Consider the following 20323-nt stretch of genomic DNA (forward strand, 5'->3'; position numbering starts at 1 on the left):
ATACACCAGGGTAGCGGTGGGTCTGGAGCCAGCACGGAATCATTGGGCGTCAGTCAGGAACACACCCTGGAGGGGGCGCCAGTCCTTCACAGGGCGACATATACGCTCGCACATTCACTCACACCTATGGACACTTTTGAGTCGCCTATTCGCCTACCAACGTGTGGTTTTGGACTATGGGAGGAAACCCACATAAATACGAGGAGAACACACCAAACTCCTTACAGACAGTCACCCGGAACAAGACTTGAACTGAAAACGTCCAGGTCCCTGTAGCTGTGTCACTGCAAAACTACCTGCTGCGCCAAGTTTAGCCAGACAACAAAATTACTCATTAATTTTTTGTGACTTTATGTTTACACTTCATAAATAATTGTTGGATTGCAAAGTAGGCATGGCTAGCTGTACAGCTTAATAAGAGAGCATAGCTGAATTTATCCATCCCTCACTGTCTCGTTTTCTTGTGTCTCTTCTGTGTCCTCATCTTGTCTATTTAGTAAAATTCTAACGGATAAGAACAAAAGGGGAAACCTCTCAATATGGCTGATATCTGGAGTGAATTTTAGAATGGATTTGTGTGTGTGTGTGTGTGTGTGTGTGTGTGTTTGGTTTAACTATTGATATTTTCAGTGATGTCTGTGATTTTGTTACTTGTCGCTTTGTATCTTTTATTTATTTTTCGATTTCCTCATTCCAAAAAAAAAAAAGGAAAAGCCTTTTCCTAAATGTGCGGACCTTAGGTGTTTTTTTTAAACATTTGTTTTTCATTTTCAATAGGTTCAGTTTGAAGAAAACACAAAATATCAGTATCATTGTATGAAATGCTCAAGAAAGGCGTATTTTAGACTGAATTTTGTTCGGATGTGATCAGTATAAAACTATCCATATTTATTATAGAATTCAACGATAGACAACTTTAGATTTTGCAATGTTTACATTAGTGTTTCTTTACCGGAAATATCTTGTAAGCAGAAATATCTCTCTGCTGCCACCTGGTGGACGAATATAAATTTGCATTTGATGTGTGGAATTTGTTCCTTTCATTTTAATTGATTGGCTTTACAGTGACGATAGTAGCACACCTCAGAACATTCTGTGTTGTATTGTATCATATGCAAGTTGACCTTTTGTTTGTGGGGAATTACAATACATCAGGAGTTAAAGGGCACTGTAAAGTGGTATCAAAATTGTTGCTGTTATTGTATTTGTTGTAAATAAACTTACTCACCTCATCTGTAAAGCATGACTTCTTTATTTAAAAATAAAATTCCCTACTGATGATGTATCCTGAAGATGGAAGTTTCAAAGTTACAACTACGCTACCACAGCAGCCTTATGTTTCTGTTGGAGCAGTGTGTTGGTATCCAAGGCACCATTTTGCAATGGTTTAGATCTTTAGAGCGTCTCTGTCAGACTTGGTGATCTTGTATCCTCCTCAGCACCTCTCACATGTGGGGTTCCCCAGGGTTCCATTCTTGGGTAAGTTTTATTATCAGTTTACATGCTTCCCCTGGGGTCCATTCTGAGTTAATGTGGTGTCTCCATTCATATGTATGCGGATGATACCAACAACTATTTGCTTTTATGACAAAGAGATTCAAACTCTTCAGGACATTAAAGTTTGGATGGCTTTACATTTTTTGAACTTCAATGAAAGTAAAACTGAAATGTTGATTTTTGGACGCAGTAGTGTCACAAAGCCCCCTATAAGGATTTGTACTTTGGACACATATATACATGCTTTATTCATCCAGACTTGATTATTGTAACAGGCTTTACGCTGGATTCGGTCAGGCCTCCATCTCACGGCTACAGTTGGTTCAAAACGCTGCTGCTTGTCTTTTAACAAGAACACATAAATTAGAACATACTGGCTACCTGTCCATTTTAGGATTGATATAAAGATCTAGTTCTTTGTTTATAAGTCATTGAAAGGTTTAGCTCCAACCATCTCTCTGAGCTTTTTCAGCAGCCATATGTTCCATCAGGGTCACTTAGATCTGCTGATCAGCTCCTTCTGGTAGTCCCTAAATCCAGACTGAAGCACTGGGGTGATCGTGCCTTTGCAGTCATAGCCCTGGATGAGTTGCCACTACATGTTAGGGTAGCCACTACACTGGTCTACTGGTTTTTAAATCCCATCTTAAATCTCATTTTTATTCTTTGGCCTTTAATGTAGTTGAGAGGTAATGTTGTGTTTTTGTTTTTTTGAACTATGTCTTGCCTATTTATTACTGAACAGCACTGGGTCAACATTTGTTGTTTAAAAATGCATTATAAATAAAATTGACATTGACATTAAACGTTATGAATGATTTATTTCTGTAAATTATTTTTGGTTATTACAAGGTGCTGTTCCAAAAACCTAGATGATATCTGAATGACAGTAAGAGGCCACACACAGAAATACAAATGAATATTAATTTTTATTTGTAACACTGAAAAGAATCATATCACACTGAGGTAAGTTAAATAATCCAGCGTTGTGAGGTTCATTGTCCTGCAGTGGCACACAATGACAGAATCATGTCCTAAACATCACACAATGTCTGCAGCAGGAGCAGTGAACCCAAATTAAAGTCTCATCATCATTGTCACTGTTTCACAAAGAGTCCAAGTCAGTATCTCTCCTTTTCAGAGCTTATTTTTATTTTATATTCTTTTTTTTTTTGGCATTCATTAGTCTTATTTAGCACAGATCCAAAATCTAAAGACACACAAATACACTACATTGCCAAAAGTATTCCCTTTTCTGCCTTTAGCACACATATGAATTAGAGTGACTTCCCATTCTTAAACCATAGGTTTTTATATGATGTCGGCCCACCCTTTGCAGCTATAACAGCTTCAACTCTTCTGGGAAGGCTTTCCACAAGGTTTAGGAGAGGGTTTATGGGAATTTTTGACCATTCTTCCAAAAGCGCATTTGTGAGGTCAGACAGTGATGTTGGACGAGAAGCTCTCTAATTCGTCCCAAATTTGTTCTATCGGGTTGGGGTCAGAACTTGCTCAATCATATCTTTTTGGACCTTGCTTTGTGCACTGGTGCGCAGTCATGTTGGAACAGGAAGGGGTCGTCCCCTAAACATTCGTGGTATGCTGAAGCATTAAGTGTTCCTTTCACTGTAACTAAAAACTGAGCTCAACTCCTGAAAAACATCCATACATGCCAACACGCCATAATCCCCCCTCCACCAAATTTTACACTTGGCACAGTGCAGTTAGACAAGTACCATTCTCCTGGCAACAGCCAAACCCAGACTTGTCCATCAAATGCCAGACATAGAAGCGGGAGAAAGGCAGTGCAGAGAACACCTCTCCACTGCTCTTGTGTCCAACTGTGGCGTGCTTTACACCAATGCATCCAACATTTTGTGATTGGTGACGTAAGGCTTGGATGCAGCTGCTGGGCCATAGAGACCCACTCCATGAAGCTCTCTATGCACTGTTCTTGAGCTAATCTGAAGGCCACATGAAGTTTGGAGGTCTGTAGCAACTGAGTCTGCAGAAAGATGGTGACATATGCACACTGTGCACATCGGCATCCACTGATCCCGCTCTGTCATTTTATGCGCCCTGCTACTTTTCTCACTTTGAACGGGTTGCTCTTGTTCCCAGTTGCTTCCACTTTATTATAATACCACTGACAGTTGACTGTGGAATATTTAGTAGCGAGGAAATTTCAGGACAAGTGGCATCCTATCACCATTCTGGAAATCACTGAGCTCTAAAAATATTTGTAGAAGTAGTTTGGTTTTATACACCTGTGGCCATGAAAGTGATTGGAACACTTGAATCCAATGAGTTGGATGGATGAGTGAATACTTTTGGCAATACAGAGTATTTAAGCTCTCTGGCAAGAAAGTAAAAAAAAAAATACACCCCCTGGAGGTGGACATTCTTTTATGTTGTTGTTGTTGTTGTTGTTGTTGTTTTTTAATTATTTATTTACTTTCGCGCCCCAAGAGGCACGCCCGAGATGACTTGCTGGGTGTTCTGAGTGCTACTGTTTCTGCTGATGAAAACTAGGACTAGGTCCTTGGCACAAGAAGTACGAGGGCATGAGGAGTCTGGGTCCATAAACAAAGTTTAGGGTCAGAGGATTGTTTCTCTGCACTCATTAATGAGGCTTTGGGGCCGGTGAGGGGCCTGGTGACCCGGGTTCATGGCCGGCGCTGATTGGCTGGTTACCCGATGTGGACGGCGCAGAGATGGGGATGGAGAGCTTAAAGCCCCACAGCTCTGCAGGTGTAGTTCTTCATGAGCATGCTTTCTGGGGCTGTTCATGTTTCGCTGTGACTGAGACATCACCTGTGCAAATAGTAACAAAGACACAGAGTGTGAGTGGTATGATGAACTGTTCTCATGAAGTATCAGAATATATTTAACTGCTGGTGGTGCCCCCTTATGGACAAAGTTTAAGCGGCTAGACCTTAAGTGAGAAAGAGAGACAATGAGTTAAAACCCTTTTCCATGAGGTACAATGGATCTAAAAATGTCTTATGGTAGATGACCTCTATCTAGTCCTTAGACAATACAAATCAGTCCACAGTTTTGCTTTGTTCTAGCTCTTGAGCCAGCTTCTCACCCATCAACATCCACCTGCAGACTCAGAGCCAAGATAATTCTAGTCCTGCAGTGTGAAAAATGGCAATGGTTAAAGGTTACCTACCAAATAAGTAGCAAAATAGTTTAGCTATCTATGTCATGTGAGCTTGGAGAGCTTGGCCAATATAAAACAATCAGCTAGTCAATGAACATAAATTTAGATTTATCCAATGATTGCAAGTGTATTTGTGTTAAATGGATATTAAATTAAAACTCAGTTTTGGAAATATTTTTTCTTTGTTCAAGAATTACTTTTGTGTTAAATATATATATATATATATATATATAATGCAAAAAAACAAACAACAAACATAACAAACACCCCCCTTCCTCCACCCCCAAAGTGTAGCTGGTGGTGTTGCAAAACACTGTCATTAGCAGGAACCAGACACAGCTGCGCAGACAGATCAGTGTAGTTGTTCCACTCCTGTTTGCACCATCCAGCTCTTACTGGAGTCTCCAATCCAAGAGCTGCTGAGTTAAATAAAAACAAATGTGATCCCTACTGCAGCATGGAGATGTAGTTTGTGCTGGATGTCTGCATTTGTTAGAATTGCCCAACAGAACTCTGTAATGTTTACACCTCACATTTGGTTCCTACTTGGCTCGGGTGGAACCATCAGCAAGCAGATACAAAAAAGTACCTAGTTTCAGGTCCCAGATTTGCATAAATGAAAAGCACAAATGCAGAGTTGAGTAGAGTACCATGTGGTGGAAAAGTGTCATATTGTGACTATGGTTTCCCCCATGTGGAGAGCCTACGTCACAAAGCATAAACGACTGCTTCATGTACCAACTACAAAGCAGTTTGTTTATTTTCCTATGAGTTGCTCTTTACAAATAAGAGAAAATTATTATTAATAATTTAATAAATGCTATTTGTTACTTTTGGCTGATAAAAATGACATTACTCCTTTAACTCGACACTCTCACCTGATCTAGAATGCTGGCACTAAATATGGCCTCCTCCATGTGCTTCTCATCTGATTTGATGACGTACTTGATGCTATTGACCACTTGTTGCACTTCTGGAGGGAGGCCACAGCTGGAGTGCTCCAGAAACCTGGCCACCAGTATCTTAGTGTCTTTGTAGGTCTTGAGGTCCGCTAGCGAGTGAGGTCTCTCTGTGGTGGCTGGGTGAAGGGCTTTGAGACGCAGGTCCACTTTTCCACCGTCCTTCTGCTTCTTAGCACCACGGCTGCTGGGTTTGGAGGACTGGGACACGATGCTTCCTGAAAGCTCCATGCAGGCTGCGGGACAGTAAAATTAACCAAACAATATAGATGTCTGTGCTCATGTTTTTAAACTTGTAATCATGGTCTGGGTGTTTAAATTGTTGACATCAAATTAACCCAAAGAAAATGGATGTTAGTAAAATTGGAGATAACAGGACGGTTAAAATCTTTAATAAATTGTGTTTTATACATTTACATCTATGGCTTTCAGCAGACACTATTATAAATCTGTAGAACTCATAACTAAATATTGTTCAAATGCACTTAATTTCACATCTGATAAATGGAAAAGGATCTTTCTCAGGCCTGCAGTATATTGAGCACATGTACAGATGTGCTGTGACAGAGTAAACAGCAGAGATACTACCTTGATCTGAAGGCGTCTGTGGGGACTCTTGCTGTGTTTGACTTCCTACAGATGTACAGCTACAGCTCTCACCTACAGATAGAGAGAGGGACATTTGGTGAATGTTTGTCAAGGGTTTTATGCAGAGTAACTTACAATTCTTATTAGGGCTTGAGAAAATATGGAGAATATGTATATAACAATATATATATTTTTGTTTTGGTTGATACAATATAATTCAGATATTGATATGAACAGTATAAAATTCACAGAAAAAACATCCAAGAACAAACAAGAAGTATGACATCAACATCAAACATAAACTGGCTTTTTCAATATTAATATTTTTCATTATCATTGTTATTGAAGCATTTTATATTGTGATATATATTGATATTAAATTACCATTCTAATCACATAATGAAGGGAGGTAAATGCAGTGTTAGGAGTCCTGTGCAAGGTGTGCTTACCCAGGAAGGGAACTGAATCATAGTCTATTGCGTATTGTTGTTTTCCAAAGAAAAACAATGTAACTTCTAGGAGAATGAAAAGACCTGCTGAAATTTCAATGGATGTCAATGTAAAAAGATTTTTTTCCAAGAAATTTTGGAGCAGGTTTCCTAATGGTCCATTCAACATTACATTCTCACACAACGTGTAGGACAGCTGCTGTGTTCAAATGATGTAGTGAACTAAAAATTAACTTTATACAAATACTTTGGACTCAAGAACTGAATGAAGTATTTTGTATTAAATAAATTGTTTAATTCATTATGATTCTTCTGTTATAATGGACTACATTATATACTATATAATACAATATTTATAATATTCAGTATGTGTATTTAATGCATGGATCACGTACTTCTGGTTATGGAGTTGCAGGAGACAGGATCACTGGTGGAGCGTACAATTCTAGCCAACTTGCGGTATCGTTTTGCTCGGAGCGTGCGAGGGCGCTCTGAGCTGCCATGGGCTGAGGTAGAGGATGAATGAGGGGTCCAGACGCTGAAGCAAAGCCGAGCCCCTTTGGGCCGGCCAGAGGGAGAGGGGGAGGGAGAAGAGCAGGCCAAAGGGCTCCGGGCAGATGCTGCAGCTCCAGGGCTGGAGGCACTAGGCTGGGGTTCAGAAACTAGGGGAACTGGGAGTGTTAACTTTGTACCGGCTCCATCTCTAGGCTGAAGGGAGGCTGCAGGAAGATCTATGTTCTCTGGCAAGGTGGCAGCGGAGTCCTGGATGACAGTGGACTCAATGGGATCAGGACAGGCAGTAGAACGTGTGTCCCGTCGCATGGAGGAGCGAACACTGTGCTCCAGGCTGGTGCAGCTGCCATCTACGGGAGCTGTATGGAGTGTACTGTAGGGAGAAGAGTCTGAACCTTGAACCTCCAGAGAGCACAGGTCCTCTGAGGAGCAACTGCGGTCAGGAATATCCACCATTTCGGACACCATCAGGGAAGCACTGTCCACTGATGCTGTAAGCATTAGAGGAAACATTAAATAAACTGCTAATTGATAGAAAACAGAATACAAATATAAGCTCAGTGGAACATTGATTTGTCTGAAATCATAGATGTTATACTTTGTACTTGTATAATTGAAGCCTGTACTCCATCTGTTGCATACTTTCATTCCCCATTATACCCTGCTCTTCAATGGTCAGGACCCCCAGAGGACCACTACAGAGCTGGTATGATTTTGGTTGTGGGTCCTGCTTGAAGCTGCAGTGACACTGACGTGGTGGATTTGGTGTTAGTACGTGATGTGTTGTTATGGATTGGATCAGACACAGCAGTGCTGCTGGAGTTTATAACCCACTCAATGTCACTACTGGACTGAGAATAGTCCACCAACCAACAACCTGTTCCATAAACCAGCCTGTTCTGCGTGGCTTTGTACTTCTCTAGACTGCACTCGACATTGGGCATGGTGAACTTAGACTTATGTGCAGCTGTGCCCTATTTCATTTCATGATTTTCTATAGAGATTATACCAGCTGTGAGTGCACATTTGAGTGGAGATATATAACCCATTGTACATAATACATTTTATCAAGCATAACAGAGTCTCCAAATAGCTTCAAAGCAATTTATTAAATGGGATAGAATTCAGCACCTCCAGTGGTAGCTTATGATATACTAGCACTAAACATCTTTTTTACTCTGCTTATAAAAGACTAGTCCTCTGATACACTGTACAAATGTCTAAAAATGACATGCAGTAGATATCATAGATTTTATAATAGCAGATAAAGTGCTTTGGTCAAATTTTCATTTCAAAGATATATATATATAAAACTGCTATTTGCCAGCTTGCCTCAGATACAGTGATGCTGACACAGGCAAAATGAGACATGAGCAGAAGTACTTTCATTTAGCGTGCATTACACTGCACTGATAAGAGCATTTAATCTGCTACATTGATAAGATATAATGTACTTCTGCAGTGTAATAGGTCAGACTGTGTGCAGTATTACTTTTATGACTTATATCTGGCACTCGATACAACCCAAACCCCAAATTAGAGCAAGTGGAATGTTAGTGTTTGGTTTTAAACTATTTTCACATCTCTTTTCATTGGGGTTTCTTCAAGCTTCAGCCCAAACACACACAGGTATTAAATGTCTAGCCCAGCTGCTCTTTATATTATGGAAATATTTCAGGATGACCTGCAATAAAAAAAAGCCTATTCCCAAAGGGATGTCTCATTGGAAATGAGAGTAATAGTGTGTAGGGGTTTGCTGGAGCAGGACTGTGTGCAGTAGTCTAGGCAGCATTAAAAAATATGTTCTCGTCTGTTTCAAACCGAACACGTAAATTAGTTTTGGAAGATGGAGATAATACATTTAGAAAGATTTGATCAGAAATTCCAGAGTGGGATTTCAGAGGTCACTTACCCTGAGTGCTAAGGCCTGCTGTAGTGTTCCTCTCACACATGCTGGACTCTGTTGCCTGCTGCTCCAAACTGGTGGTAACCTGCAGCAAGACATTAACACATGATGGTCACACAGACACCAAAGCAGTATCTGTCAACAGAAAACACAGATTTAGTTAATGCTCCTCTTACCACAAGTGAAGTTATTCATTTGAGAAACTACAGCTACCTTAGCTTGGCTTCTTTGCTTTTACAATTGAGCTATGAGGATAAAAACAGGTAATGGAAGCTACCACCACCATGACAATAATCTGTATAAATGATCACAAGTTTGTTTAAATTCACATGGAAATGTAAAGGGGTGTGTTGCAGTGTTAAGACCTTGTCACTTATGCCTGACTATTAGGTTAACCCTAATTCACTCAAAAGAACTCTCTGCTTAAAGAAAATAGGTTTCAATCTTTAAATTCTAGACCAGTAAAAAGCAGTATTTACAAAACATAGCTCTTATAAATAGTATTTTTGGGTTCAATTGACCCCCCAAAGACAGCCCTACACCACCGGTCTAGTACTGGAAGACATCTTTATTTAGATAGGGGCTCCCAGATGATATTTTTCTGTATGTAAGCACTGTATGAAGCATTGTTAGGTTAAAAAGGTTACATTCATCCTTTGTTTTCTTATTAATTATTATTTACATTACATTTACTTACATTACAAAGCAGCTGTTATACTGTCACCTAGTGGCCTGGATGTATCAATGATTTTGTACAAAACCTATTTCAAACATGGTCACCCCAATGTAGGGGACCCACTCCCCGGAATCACTGGGCGCAAGGTGGGAACAAACCCTGGCGGGGGTGCCAGTTTTTGCAGGGCGACACACACTCACACATTCACTCACATTTATGGATAATTTTTTGAGTAGTGATTTTGGACCATGGGAGGTGACCGGAGCACCTGGAGAAAGTCCAGACGGATATGGTAGAACACACCAAACTCCTTGCAGACAGTCACCTTGAGTGGGGCGCAAACCCACAATCCCAGGACCCTGTAACTGTGTGACAGCGATACTACCTCTTGTGCCACAGTGCCTCCCTTTCCACTTACCACAGCATTGACCTTGTAGGTCAATTATTATCTCATAAGGATTCTGAAATTTTTTGTGTGAATGACTAAATCTGAGTTGAAAATGTATCAAAATTAATGTTTTTACTGTTATATACTAAAATATCTATTGAAATGCACTGCATTTCTTCTAGAGAGACAATGAAAAAGCGAGGTGTATACAGCTAAATGTAAAGAAATAAAGCTCATTCATTTCTCCTCCCAGATCACTGGAAAGGCTTTGCTTCTTTTTAAGACCTCCTGCACAACATGCTGATGGGATAAAAGTGTGTCTCTTGTGCAGTGGAGGAGGGCAAAGAACTCCACAGGAGGAGGGGAAAACAAAAGAAGAACATCTGCTGCTGAAGAGTCTGTAGCACCTTGACATCTGGCAACCCAGCAGTGCTGGCAACCCCATATCAGCAGGGGGCAATGTTGCACTCCTCAACAATAAACCCTCTCTGTTGACACACATTTGCTGCATCTTCAAGTACTTCATTAACCTATTTGAACAGGATAGAGACCAGGAATTACATAGATGTACTGAGACTTGAACAGACAACACAGTTTATAGTGCAAGCAGATTTATGAAGAGTGTGACAGATACACAAATGAACCAAAACATTAAGACCACCTGCATAATATACTTTTATAGAGGTGGCACATGTTAAATCTGTGTTCAAATGAGAGGTTGCACATGAGGTTTCTCAGCGTCACACTCTCGCCAATGTCCACAGTGCTTCATGGAGCCAAATGAAAAAGGACTCGTCAGACCAGACCTCATTCTTCCATTGTTCCAAATGGACTGGTGGTGTTGTGGGTATTCTGATCAGTCTCTGATCACTCTACACAACCCTATATACAACAAGGTGCAATGTAATGTATTTTTAGACTCCTGTATGCTTCATTAAACATTTCAAAATGATTTGTACCAAAGTCAGCATTTTGTCATTTCAGACCAGATCGGATAATCTTTGTTAAGCCTTGGGTACTCAACACCTTGTTGTTATTTGGTGATTTGTCCCTCTTTGGACCACTGTTTCCAGGTACTCATCGTGACTTACTAAGAGCATCCCATAAGCGTCCCTCTTTAATTCCCAATGATGTGACCACCACAAAGTCTTCACGCTTGTCCACTGCTTATGCATCCAACATGTCAACTATGATAGCCAACTGTTCTCTTGTTGCCTAATATAGCCCAGCAAATCTGCTATTGTGTGACGCGATAATCAGTATTATTCAAATTATCTACGTGATCTTAATATTTTTATCTGACTTTAGGCTGTCTTTTATGACTCTAAATCTAGAGAAAGAATTCAGCAAACCTGACATGGGTCACTGGCCTACTGTCCTATATCTTACACGTGAATGTATTTTTTTATTGTGGAGTTAAAACCTTTCCCTCCCCCTTTTTTATACTAGTGGCTATGGAGATCATGTTAAATAGTTTCTAACCCGAAGAGCACCTCCTCAGAGAAGGAGATAAAAGCTGTAAGAGAGCAGCAGCTGAAAAATGTTAAGGATCATTGCCTTACTGAGGTATAAAGCCTTAAATGGCCTGTTCTGTTTTGAAATAAGTGTCTGATGTACATTCAAACTGTATCCCTCTCCAGTTTATACAATGAATAAAACAGCAAATACAGCTAATATTTAATCCTTTGTTTTGTGATGTCACAGAAAACAGCAAATATACATGTATCTCCAGTTTCAGCCAACAACACGTTAATCCTGTCTGTGCACGCTGAAGTTATAAGAAGTGTGTAAGTGCGCTTTTAAGGCCCAATATGAATTAGAATATGATTTATGTATGACTTAAATGTCTTTAGAAAATGGTATATAAAGAAATCCTGTTTAATTCAAAGCAATAAACTATTTCCATATCTGGCATGTTTCCAATTATACCATATGTCTTACAGTAATGTCTGGAAAGCAGAAATGAAATACATTAGCTTGTCACCTGCTCCCGATTGACCGGAATATCACTGAGTCTAAAATTCTCTTATTCATTCACCTTCTATTACTGCTTCATCCTGATCAGCGTCCAGGCAGACTCGCTGTGAGAGGAAACCAGAGCACCCAGAGAAAACCCATGCAGACATGAGGAGAAAACACCAAACCCCTCACAAACAATGACCCAAGATGATCCCTAAACCTTGGAGCTGTGGGGTAGCAACACTATCCACAGTGTCACTGTTCCACTGCAGCCTACATGTGATTTTACTGTATATATATATCCATTGTTATATATAGTAAGGTGACTTTGACATAAAATTCTTCATAAATAAAACTTGTGTCATTTCAAGAGTATATATATATATATAAATATATATTATGGCAAGCCAAACAGGAAATATTTAATGAACTTTCATTATATATATATCAGCATTCATTCTATATATATCAGTGTTCATTCTATATATATCAAAGTTCATTTTATATATATCAGCTTTCATTCTATATATATCAAAGTTCATTAAATATTTCCTGTTTGGCTTGCCATAATATATATATATATATATATATATATATATATATATGATCAGGGTAGATGTTGTTACTCAAATCAGTACCTGCTTGTAATCCCTTAAAAAAGATGGCTGTTTCAGGTAGGGGCAGCCATAACCTACTAATTAGAGAAATAGGCAAGGGGAGTGAAGGAACAATGCTGTTTCTTCCTTCAAACCATTCAAGGAGAGATGACTTTGGGCAAGGTACATTACTCAAGCCGCTCTCTGTGTACAGAGAGTGGCTCCTGCCACTTCAGGTGTGTGTATGCTCACTGACCCTAGTGAACTAGTATGTGAGTGTGTGTGTTCACTGCCATGGATGTGTTAAAAGCAGAAGATACGTTTGATTTTCCATGGTACAATGACAAATAAATGCATGTTTCACATTTCAGGAAAGTGTTGCATTCATTCACTGCTTGGCTGCTCAGCCAAACTATCACGAGATTCCTCACAGAGCTTCCGAAGCACCACACAATCTGGCAGAAATAGAAAATTCCTTCAGAGATTTCCCTTTCATGGAAAACTCCTTTGGAATAACCATCATTTGAATGAATATATCGCTTGTCCATTTTCTGTTATTAAACATACTGAAGTAAAAACCGTAAGCTTTAGCTGCAAGAGGTCAGCATCAAAGGGGTCAGCTGAGAAACATCAACTATCTGTGTGGCTAGCTTCAATCCACCCACATATTGCAGACTTGTGTTTAACAGAAGCTGGAAAAACTCTTTAAGCTGTAACGATGTTATTTTGCTAGTGGAGACCACAGTCGTAAAGCTGAAACAGGGAGATGAACTGAAAAGTGTTTGGGGAGGAGTTCAGTGTGGCTTTTGGATGCATATGAACCTATACCCCCAAGTTGGATAGATCAATACAAGAAAAGGGTGGAGATCGGGTGGAGGTGGGAGCAAGTTTGTCCAATGTGGAAATGAAGTGAGTTTGCAGGGTATGTATAGAGCTGAGGGGTGTGAGTTTGGGCGTGGTTCTACTCCCAAAGTATAAAGTTAATACATAACTTCAGTTAGCAATCAGTGCCCAGTGAATTGATAAACTTATTGAGGTAATTCACTGTTATAACAAATACCAGCATAAGTAGAAATCTTTGAACCCAATAAGAACAAATAATGTCATGTTACAATACTTTAAATCTTTAAAGTAACTGTCCAGTCATTGATTAAACCCCTAAAACACATCTCTGTTCACTAGAATCACACATTAAGAAATTATTTCCAAGCAAAACAATACCTTAATGCCTTTGGTTAGTAAACGCAAACTATGAATATACAATTTTATCTCCACCCACCCGTCCATCACTCACCTGTATTTTGAAAGCTTGGTCCCTCAAGTTGACAGGATTGGTTGCTTAGATTAATGAAGTAAGAAACCTTGTGTTTAGGACAGTGAAGTGAAGACAAAATGCAGAGCCATGTCGCTGCCTGCCTATTTCACTTCTAGCTTACTGAAAACCTCACAATTGATTTTCACTGGAAGGGGGGTGTGAAACAATAAAATCTTATGAACGCAAGCATTATGATAATATTACATTGTTACGTCTATTGTGATTCCCACCCATGCTGAATTCCTTCTCATATTTCTTCTTGCTGGCAAAACAGATCTTTCAAAACAGGGCTTAATCACTGGCTTGGTGATGAACTTGGAGCAGGTTGAGTGCCCCTCTGTGATTTGTCTTGCTTTCCTGAGCGAGCCAGAAGAAAATCATCAGTGAAAAGTGGGCCCTCGCTCTTGACGTGGAAGCTTATTTCTTTTTTGCTTCTTTTATTTCGGCGGAATGGAATTCCTCTGGACCGCATGGCTGCTGCGCCAAAAATTATAACCCATTACAAAAGCCACTTGGATTTAATTTTTTTTCTCCCCCCCAGCCCTCGAGTGCACAAGAAGAGCTCTTGAAGAGCCGAGCGTCGCTCAGATGAATAGGAGTAATTGAAAAGGAGTAACACTTTTGGAAGATTGGATATGCACATGACAGCAGCCCTTCTCAAAAATAGCGTCAGGGACAGAGGAATTCCTGCATGAACAGGACTGTGGTAATGCGGGTGATGTATTGGCAATATGAGGTTCCGTTTTCTACGGACCTCGCAGAAATGAAACTGTCATCATACTTTTTATGTGCCATTACATGTGACATGAGCTAGGTGCTCTCTAAGATTAGGGCATCAGAGGTCACTAACGAATGGGGTCAACTGGAGAGGGAAATCTCCTAGTGTCATTAATGAGAGCCATTTATTTCAGACTGCAGTCTCTCTCTCTCTATCTCTCTCTCTCTCTCCCCCTCACACACCCTCATACACCGATAATTGAATCTCCTTCACACTTGAATGGATCAGGACAATCATCTCTCAACCACAAATCTCAGAAGACAAACTGATTTTTGTACTGACTTTACTCTGTTTTTCTTCATGTGATTATTCCTAGCATTGACATGAACAATATACAAAGCCTCTTTTCCACCTTAATTAACAGACAACCATATCTCAAAGATCAAACCAAGGCAATGTCCCTGTCCCAGTTGCCCATGATGCTTAATTTGCATGTTATCAGTCCAATCTTTGGGGATTGTTAGCTAGTCTGCATTGTGGTTTGGTTCCAGTTACAACATGTCTCATGGGGCCATACACAATCTTATAACAAGAATACACAATGGGGACAACTTCTCAAATATGTGAAATCTGACACTTTCAAGAGTAAAACCCTTCCAAAACATACCACTGTTTTTTTTAAAACACCACTGTACAAATGAAAGCCTAGGAAAAACAACTAGCTTGCAGAACACTAGGCTTACATTAGTATTAACTACCACTCTTCACTACAGTCAAAAATATATTCCTACTTACCCTAATATGTGCTTAGGTACTTTTGCCTCAATCCTGTAATCTAAGGCTAAAGAAGCCTGTCTTGATTCTTCTACTACATTTGGGAGTAAGGGTGGAATTGTGTAAATGCTTTAATTGTGTTACAGTGACCAGTGTACACAAAACTGATTGGTATGTTTAAATGAGCTCTTCTCTCTTAAGGGCAGGACTGACCTCTATCCATGTTCAGGCAATTCAGGTAGAATGAAATATGCTCTTACCTGGCTGGCGGGGGTGTGGCCCACCACTGACTCATATGGAGGTGGGAGTTCTGAAGGGTACAGGGTTCCTGGGCTGTTGATGGGCACTCCGTATATAGCACTGAAGGGAGAGTGAGGGAAGTCTAGATGCAAGCCTCTGATGGGAGAGAGGACAGTGATTATGAAATGCATCCAACTGTATCTCATATTTTCAACTTTTCTGTACAGCTAGTAAGTTTTGCGGTTGTTGTTTTGGCTTTTGTTTTTCTTCTTTGAATAGTAGCTTCCAGTCCCAGTAATATGTATTTTCTTTGGGAAATTAAGCTTGTGTTAAGTGTATAATGATCAAGGCTTGCAGTTTTCATAATAATAATAATAACAACAATAATTATAATAGTAAGAAAAATATGATTAATAACTGCCACAACAACAATAATATTAACAATAATAATAACAAATATACATACATAAATAATAATAATAATAAATAGTAGTTTGTTCTTCTTCTTCTTATTATTAGCTGTCTTTTTTACCACAAACCAACAGCAGGTGATTTCAGTTTGTGAGGTGTATGCTAAAAAAACACCTAGTAAATGTGTTACTTGTTTTGAGAAATAAGAACAAGATTGAAAAGTGTGATGGCTGAAGTGCATTGTTTTGTTGATGCTGTAATGCACTACTCGAAATATATTAAAACAGAGGGTGACAGCTCTGCATTGAGCAACACTTGCCTCCTGTATTTTTTCTCTTTATCAGTGCTTCTCAAACCTTTCCTCAGGGAGCCCCACAACTTTGCTCTAGTTAAACACACATTGGACTGAGCAATAATAAATAAATAAATTGTCATGTGCTGCTTTAAAGAGCCAAGAGCCAAGAGTAATTTTTTCCAGTGATTCTGTCACGACACCCAATGGCCTGGTTGTATCAGTGATTCTGCACTAAATCTCTTTTAGACATGCCCACTCCCATGTGGGGGAACCACTCTATGAAGCATAAACTGGTTACTGCAGGGACTGCAAAGCAGTTTCATCTCAACGTAATTTGTATATGTGCTACAGAAATTGGTTCATAATCAAAAGTGTCCACAGCAGATGTGAGTGTGTGAGTGAATGCGTGAGTGGGTGTTGCCCTGTGAAGGACTGAACCAGAGACCATACTCCTCTAGCCCATGTTTGGGACTAAGCATGCTGAACTGAGCTCATGTGAAGCAATTCCAGAGTGTTCCATTCCATGTCATGCTTTGTATAACAAAAAAGCTGTGAATGTCCAATTAAAAGATATATGTCCACAATGGGGAATTCTAGTAGCTCGAATAAATTTGCAGTGAAAAATGAAGAAATCTGATTAGGATTTTGCAGTCAAAAACCAAACCCAAGGATGTGAAATCTATTATTCTTTTTTCATTATATCAAACCTACTGAAGTATCCCATATTTTTAATTAAACTCCTTCCCTGTATTGCTGCAGGGTATTGGGGTGTAAAAGGGTGTCCCCATCAATCTCCCAGCGCTTCATGATGTCATGCTAATCAGGTGATTTGTAGCTAACAGCATATGTGCCCAGGCGCTTGAGCTTAATCTGAGTTTAAGGCTTCATTGGCATGCAGGCGTAGCCTAGGGCCAAAGAGACTCATCAGCAGGTTTTATGAGTGGACACAGGGCAGAATCGATGGTGGGTACACACTGGGCCTTGCACACAGCTGCTCTACAATGTGGACTGTCTGAGCAGCTGCTAACCTTTGCTAATTTACACTACAGCGAATTTGGCTCAAAAAGCTGCATAACAAAGGTAAAAACACCAGGAACTGTATCATATGAAATTTATATTGACTTGGTTTATACCACTCCAGACTTGGCAATTAAGATTCAGGTTTTATAGGCTTGGGTGCAGCTACCCAGCCATGCCAACCAATTTTATATAGAAGTGTAAGGCCTAAAAGTATAGGTTAGTTTGCATGATTTTTTAACAAACCCTTTTCAATTAAAAATAAATAAAAACAATCAAAAAATGTAAGTGTGGCTGATCCTTTAAATAGTACAGTTGGTGGGTACATATGTGTGAATATGTGTGTAGTTACTCTACCTGTGCCCCTCCAGTACAGGGGTGCAGGTGTACTCTGGTGGGTAGTATGGGGGTGGGGGAATAGGTGGAATGAACTCATCAAAGTCCAGCGTCTGGTGCAGGATGGTGCCGTGAGGTGTCATGCAGTCAGCGCTCAGGGCCTGAGCTCGGTGAGGCATGAACTGGAACCAACAAACACACACATTCACTTTGTTTTAGTAAATATGCATGACATCTTTCCTTTCCATAAGTAAAAATGCTGCCACTGCTAAGAGTGAAAGAAAAATTAATGGCCATGAATCAGCCATATCTTTCTCCAAAGAAAAACATAAATCTCCAAAATAGTAACTTTATAGAAGGAAAAAACCTTCTTAACTTTCAATGGGAGTCAATGTGAAAAGATTTTTGGAGCATTTCTATTGGTCCATTCATCATGACATTTCCATACTATGTGAAAGACCACTGTTCTGTTCAAATGATGTAGTAAACTAAAACATGACAAACATGGATGCATGTTTTTCAGTGACAATATGCTACACTAATCTGAAATGCCTTTTAATGGTTCTATATTTCTTATCCATTTCATTGTTGTTCTTGGGATCGCGGTTGATTTGCTTTGTGAAATTTGTCCCTAGTGTGAATGTGTGAGTATCCCAGCTAATGTGGATGCATGTGATAATGTGTTCGTAGTCCCATTCTCTAGCCTAGATTAATTGGTGGATTGTGTCAAGAAGGGCATCTGATGTAAAAACTGAAACCCACATGGACAAACCATCCCTTCACAAACAGCCCCTCGGAGTGGGTCTCAAACCCACAAGCTCAGTACCCTGAAACTGTGTGACAGCGACACTACTTGTCTTGCAGTGCCACCATGAAAATCTTTCAATCAAATACTTTACAACAGACCTTAGCATCCATGGTCTGTGTGGTGAGAGTGAATACATTTTGAAAATCACCATGTTAACATTTTTCCATCCAATTCTCTTATTTAAAAAAAAAACGCATTTTAAATTATATGGGCCCTTAAAGCAACAAACCAAATGATGAAATATTTGGTTTAGACCAGGGAGTAACATGGTTCATGCCTTTGAAGTTGCAGCTACAAAAGCAGAGCTGGGAGTGAAATCACTGTTGTTTCAGTAGTTTTTAGATTTGTAACTTAATATAGAACTTGAGGTAAATAAGGTTGATTTGAATGTATTTGATTCAAACATAGTTCTACACTATTATTTAATTAATAAAATTTATCAATGCTATTTTTGTCTTTCAGTTTACTTTTTTTCAGCAAAAAAGTATGTCAATGTGTGGTATATTTTATTCATGAGGAAAAGATGTACACATTTGAATCAATTAAATGAAATGCCTGATTTCTGTAGAGGAAAGCAAAAAAAAGTACCAGTGGAGGAAAGTACCAGTGGAGGGAATGTGTTGCTTTTAACTTTGCTAATATACGTTTATTCATACATCTACCGTAATGAATTCATCCTGATCAGGGTTGTGGTGGGTCCCAAGCGTTTGGCCACATAACCATAATGACATTATGACCAACCACCCAAATAATACTTTGCCCTGTGGAGGATCTGTGGGGGTCTTGATGATTGAAGAACACAGCGCTGAACAACAGATGGACTACAGTCTGTAATTGTAGAACAACAGTGTCCACCTTTACAAGAAGCTGATGAAATGGACCGTGGGTGCAAAAACAAGGAAGCATTTTAATGTTTCGGCTGATCGACATATAGCAGCAGAACTATGTAACAGTGTCACCTGCTACGATCATATTTTATGGCCAATCATATTTCACGTTTACTGTAAAACTCAATGCAGATTCGCAAGTGGAACGAGGTGTCATCCCGTACTCCACAGTGACTTTACATTTTTGAAATATTATGACTATAAATAAAATGAATTTAACTTCAAAATATTTATGACTTTATGACATGGTATGTAGATTTTGTTTTAGATGTTTTCTTCTCTGGCTGCAGTCCAGCCCCCCCAAAAGACTGAAAAACTGTAAGCTGGCCCTTTGATTAAACAGTTTGAGGACCCCTGCTTATGTGTATTACTGCATAATTCATAAGTCATCTTACTCATTATTCTCATAACATATTGCTCTTTTAATGTCTTGACCTGACGGTTCTCATTTTGACACTTGGCTCTAGCCAATGTTTTTCAAGTGTTTCCATACCACATTCTCACATGGTTTGCTAACTTTAGGATGAAGAGTGTAGTCTCAAAATAAATTGTTTTCATTACATTTCCAAATATTTCATCACTCTGAACAGGAATATTATTGCTTATGAGTATTTTAACTTTGACTGTACACTTGAAGGTCTTTTTCATTTCGTGGTATGTTGAGTAGGCCGTGGGTAAACGAAGGTCTATAGCTACTCCCACAGTCATGACCCCTACACCCACACACACACACACACACACACATTTAATCTTTCCATCCCTGTGTTTTGAAAACAGAGCTTACATTCCTTTACTGCGATAATGAGACACTCAGAGATTCAGGAG

At 39.5% G+C, this 20323-nt stretch overlaps 1 protein-coding gene across 1 annotated transcript in view; it reads right to left on the reverse strand.

Moving 5' to 3' along the window:
• Window positions 1–2467: 2467 nt before the first annotated feature.
• The window catches only part of LOC136677107 (protein ENTREP2-like), a 227633-nt gene continuing 209777 nt past the window's right edge, over window positions 2468–20323 (reverse strand). The window contains exons 6-12 of the mRNA XM_066654524.1: window positions 17825–17985; window positions 15765–15900; window positions 9085–9163; window positions 7055–7663; window positions 6211–6282; window positions 5542–5858; window positions 2468–4311 (exon numbers count right to left, since the gene is read on the reverse strand). Coding sequence (XP_066510621.1) covers window positions 4096–4311; window positions 5542–5858; window positions 6211–6282; window positions 7055–7663; window positions 9085–9163; window positions 15765–15900; window positions 17825–17985 — 1590 coding nt within the window. The 3' untranslated portion in view covers window positions 2468–4095. The remainder of the gene's footprint in view (window positions 4312–5541; window positions 5859–6210; window positions 6283–7054; window positions 7664–9084; window positions 9164–15764; window positions 15901–17824; window positions 17986–20323) is intronic.

Source organism: Hoplias malabaricus, chromosome X2, assembly GCF_029633855.1.
Source record: "Hoplias malabaricus isolate fHopMal1 chromosome X2, fHopMal1.hap1, whole genome shotgun sequence".
In the NCBI taxonomy this organism is placed as follows: Eukaryota; Metazoa; Chordata; class Actinopteri; order Characiformes; family Erythrinidae; genus Hoplias; species Hoplias malabaricus.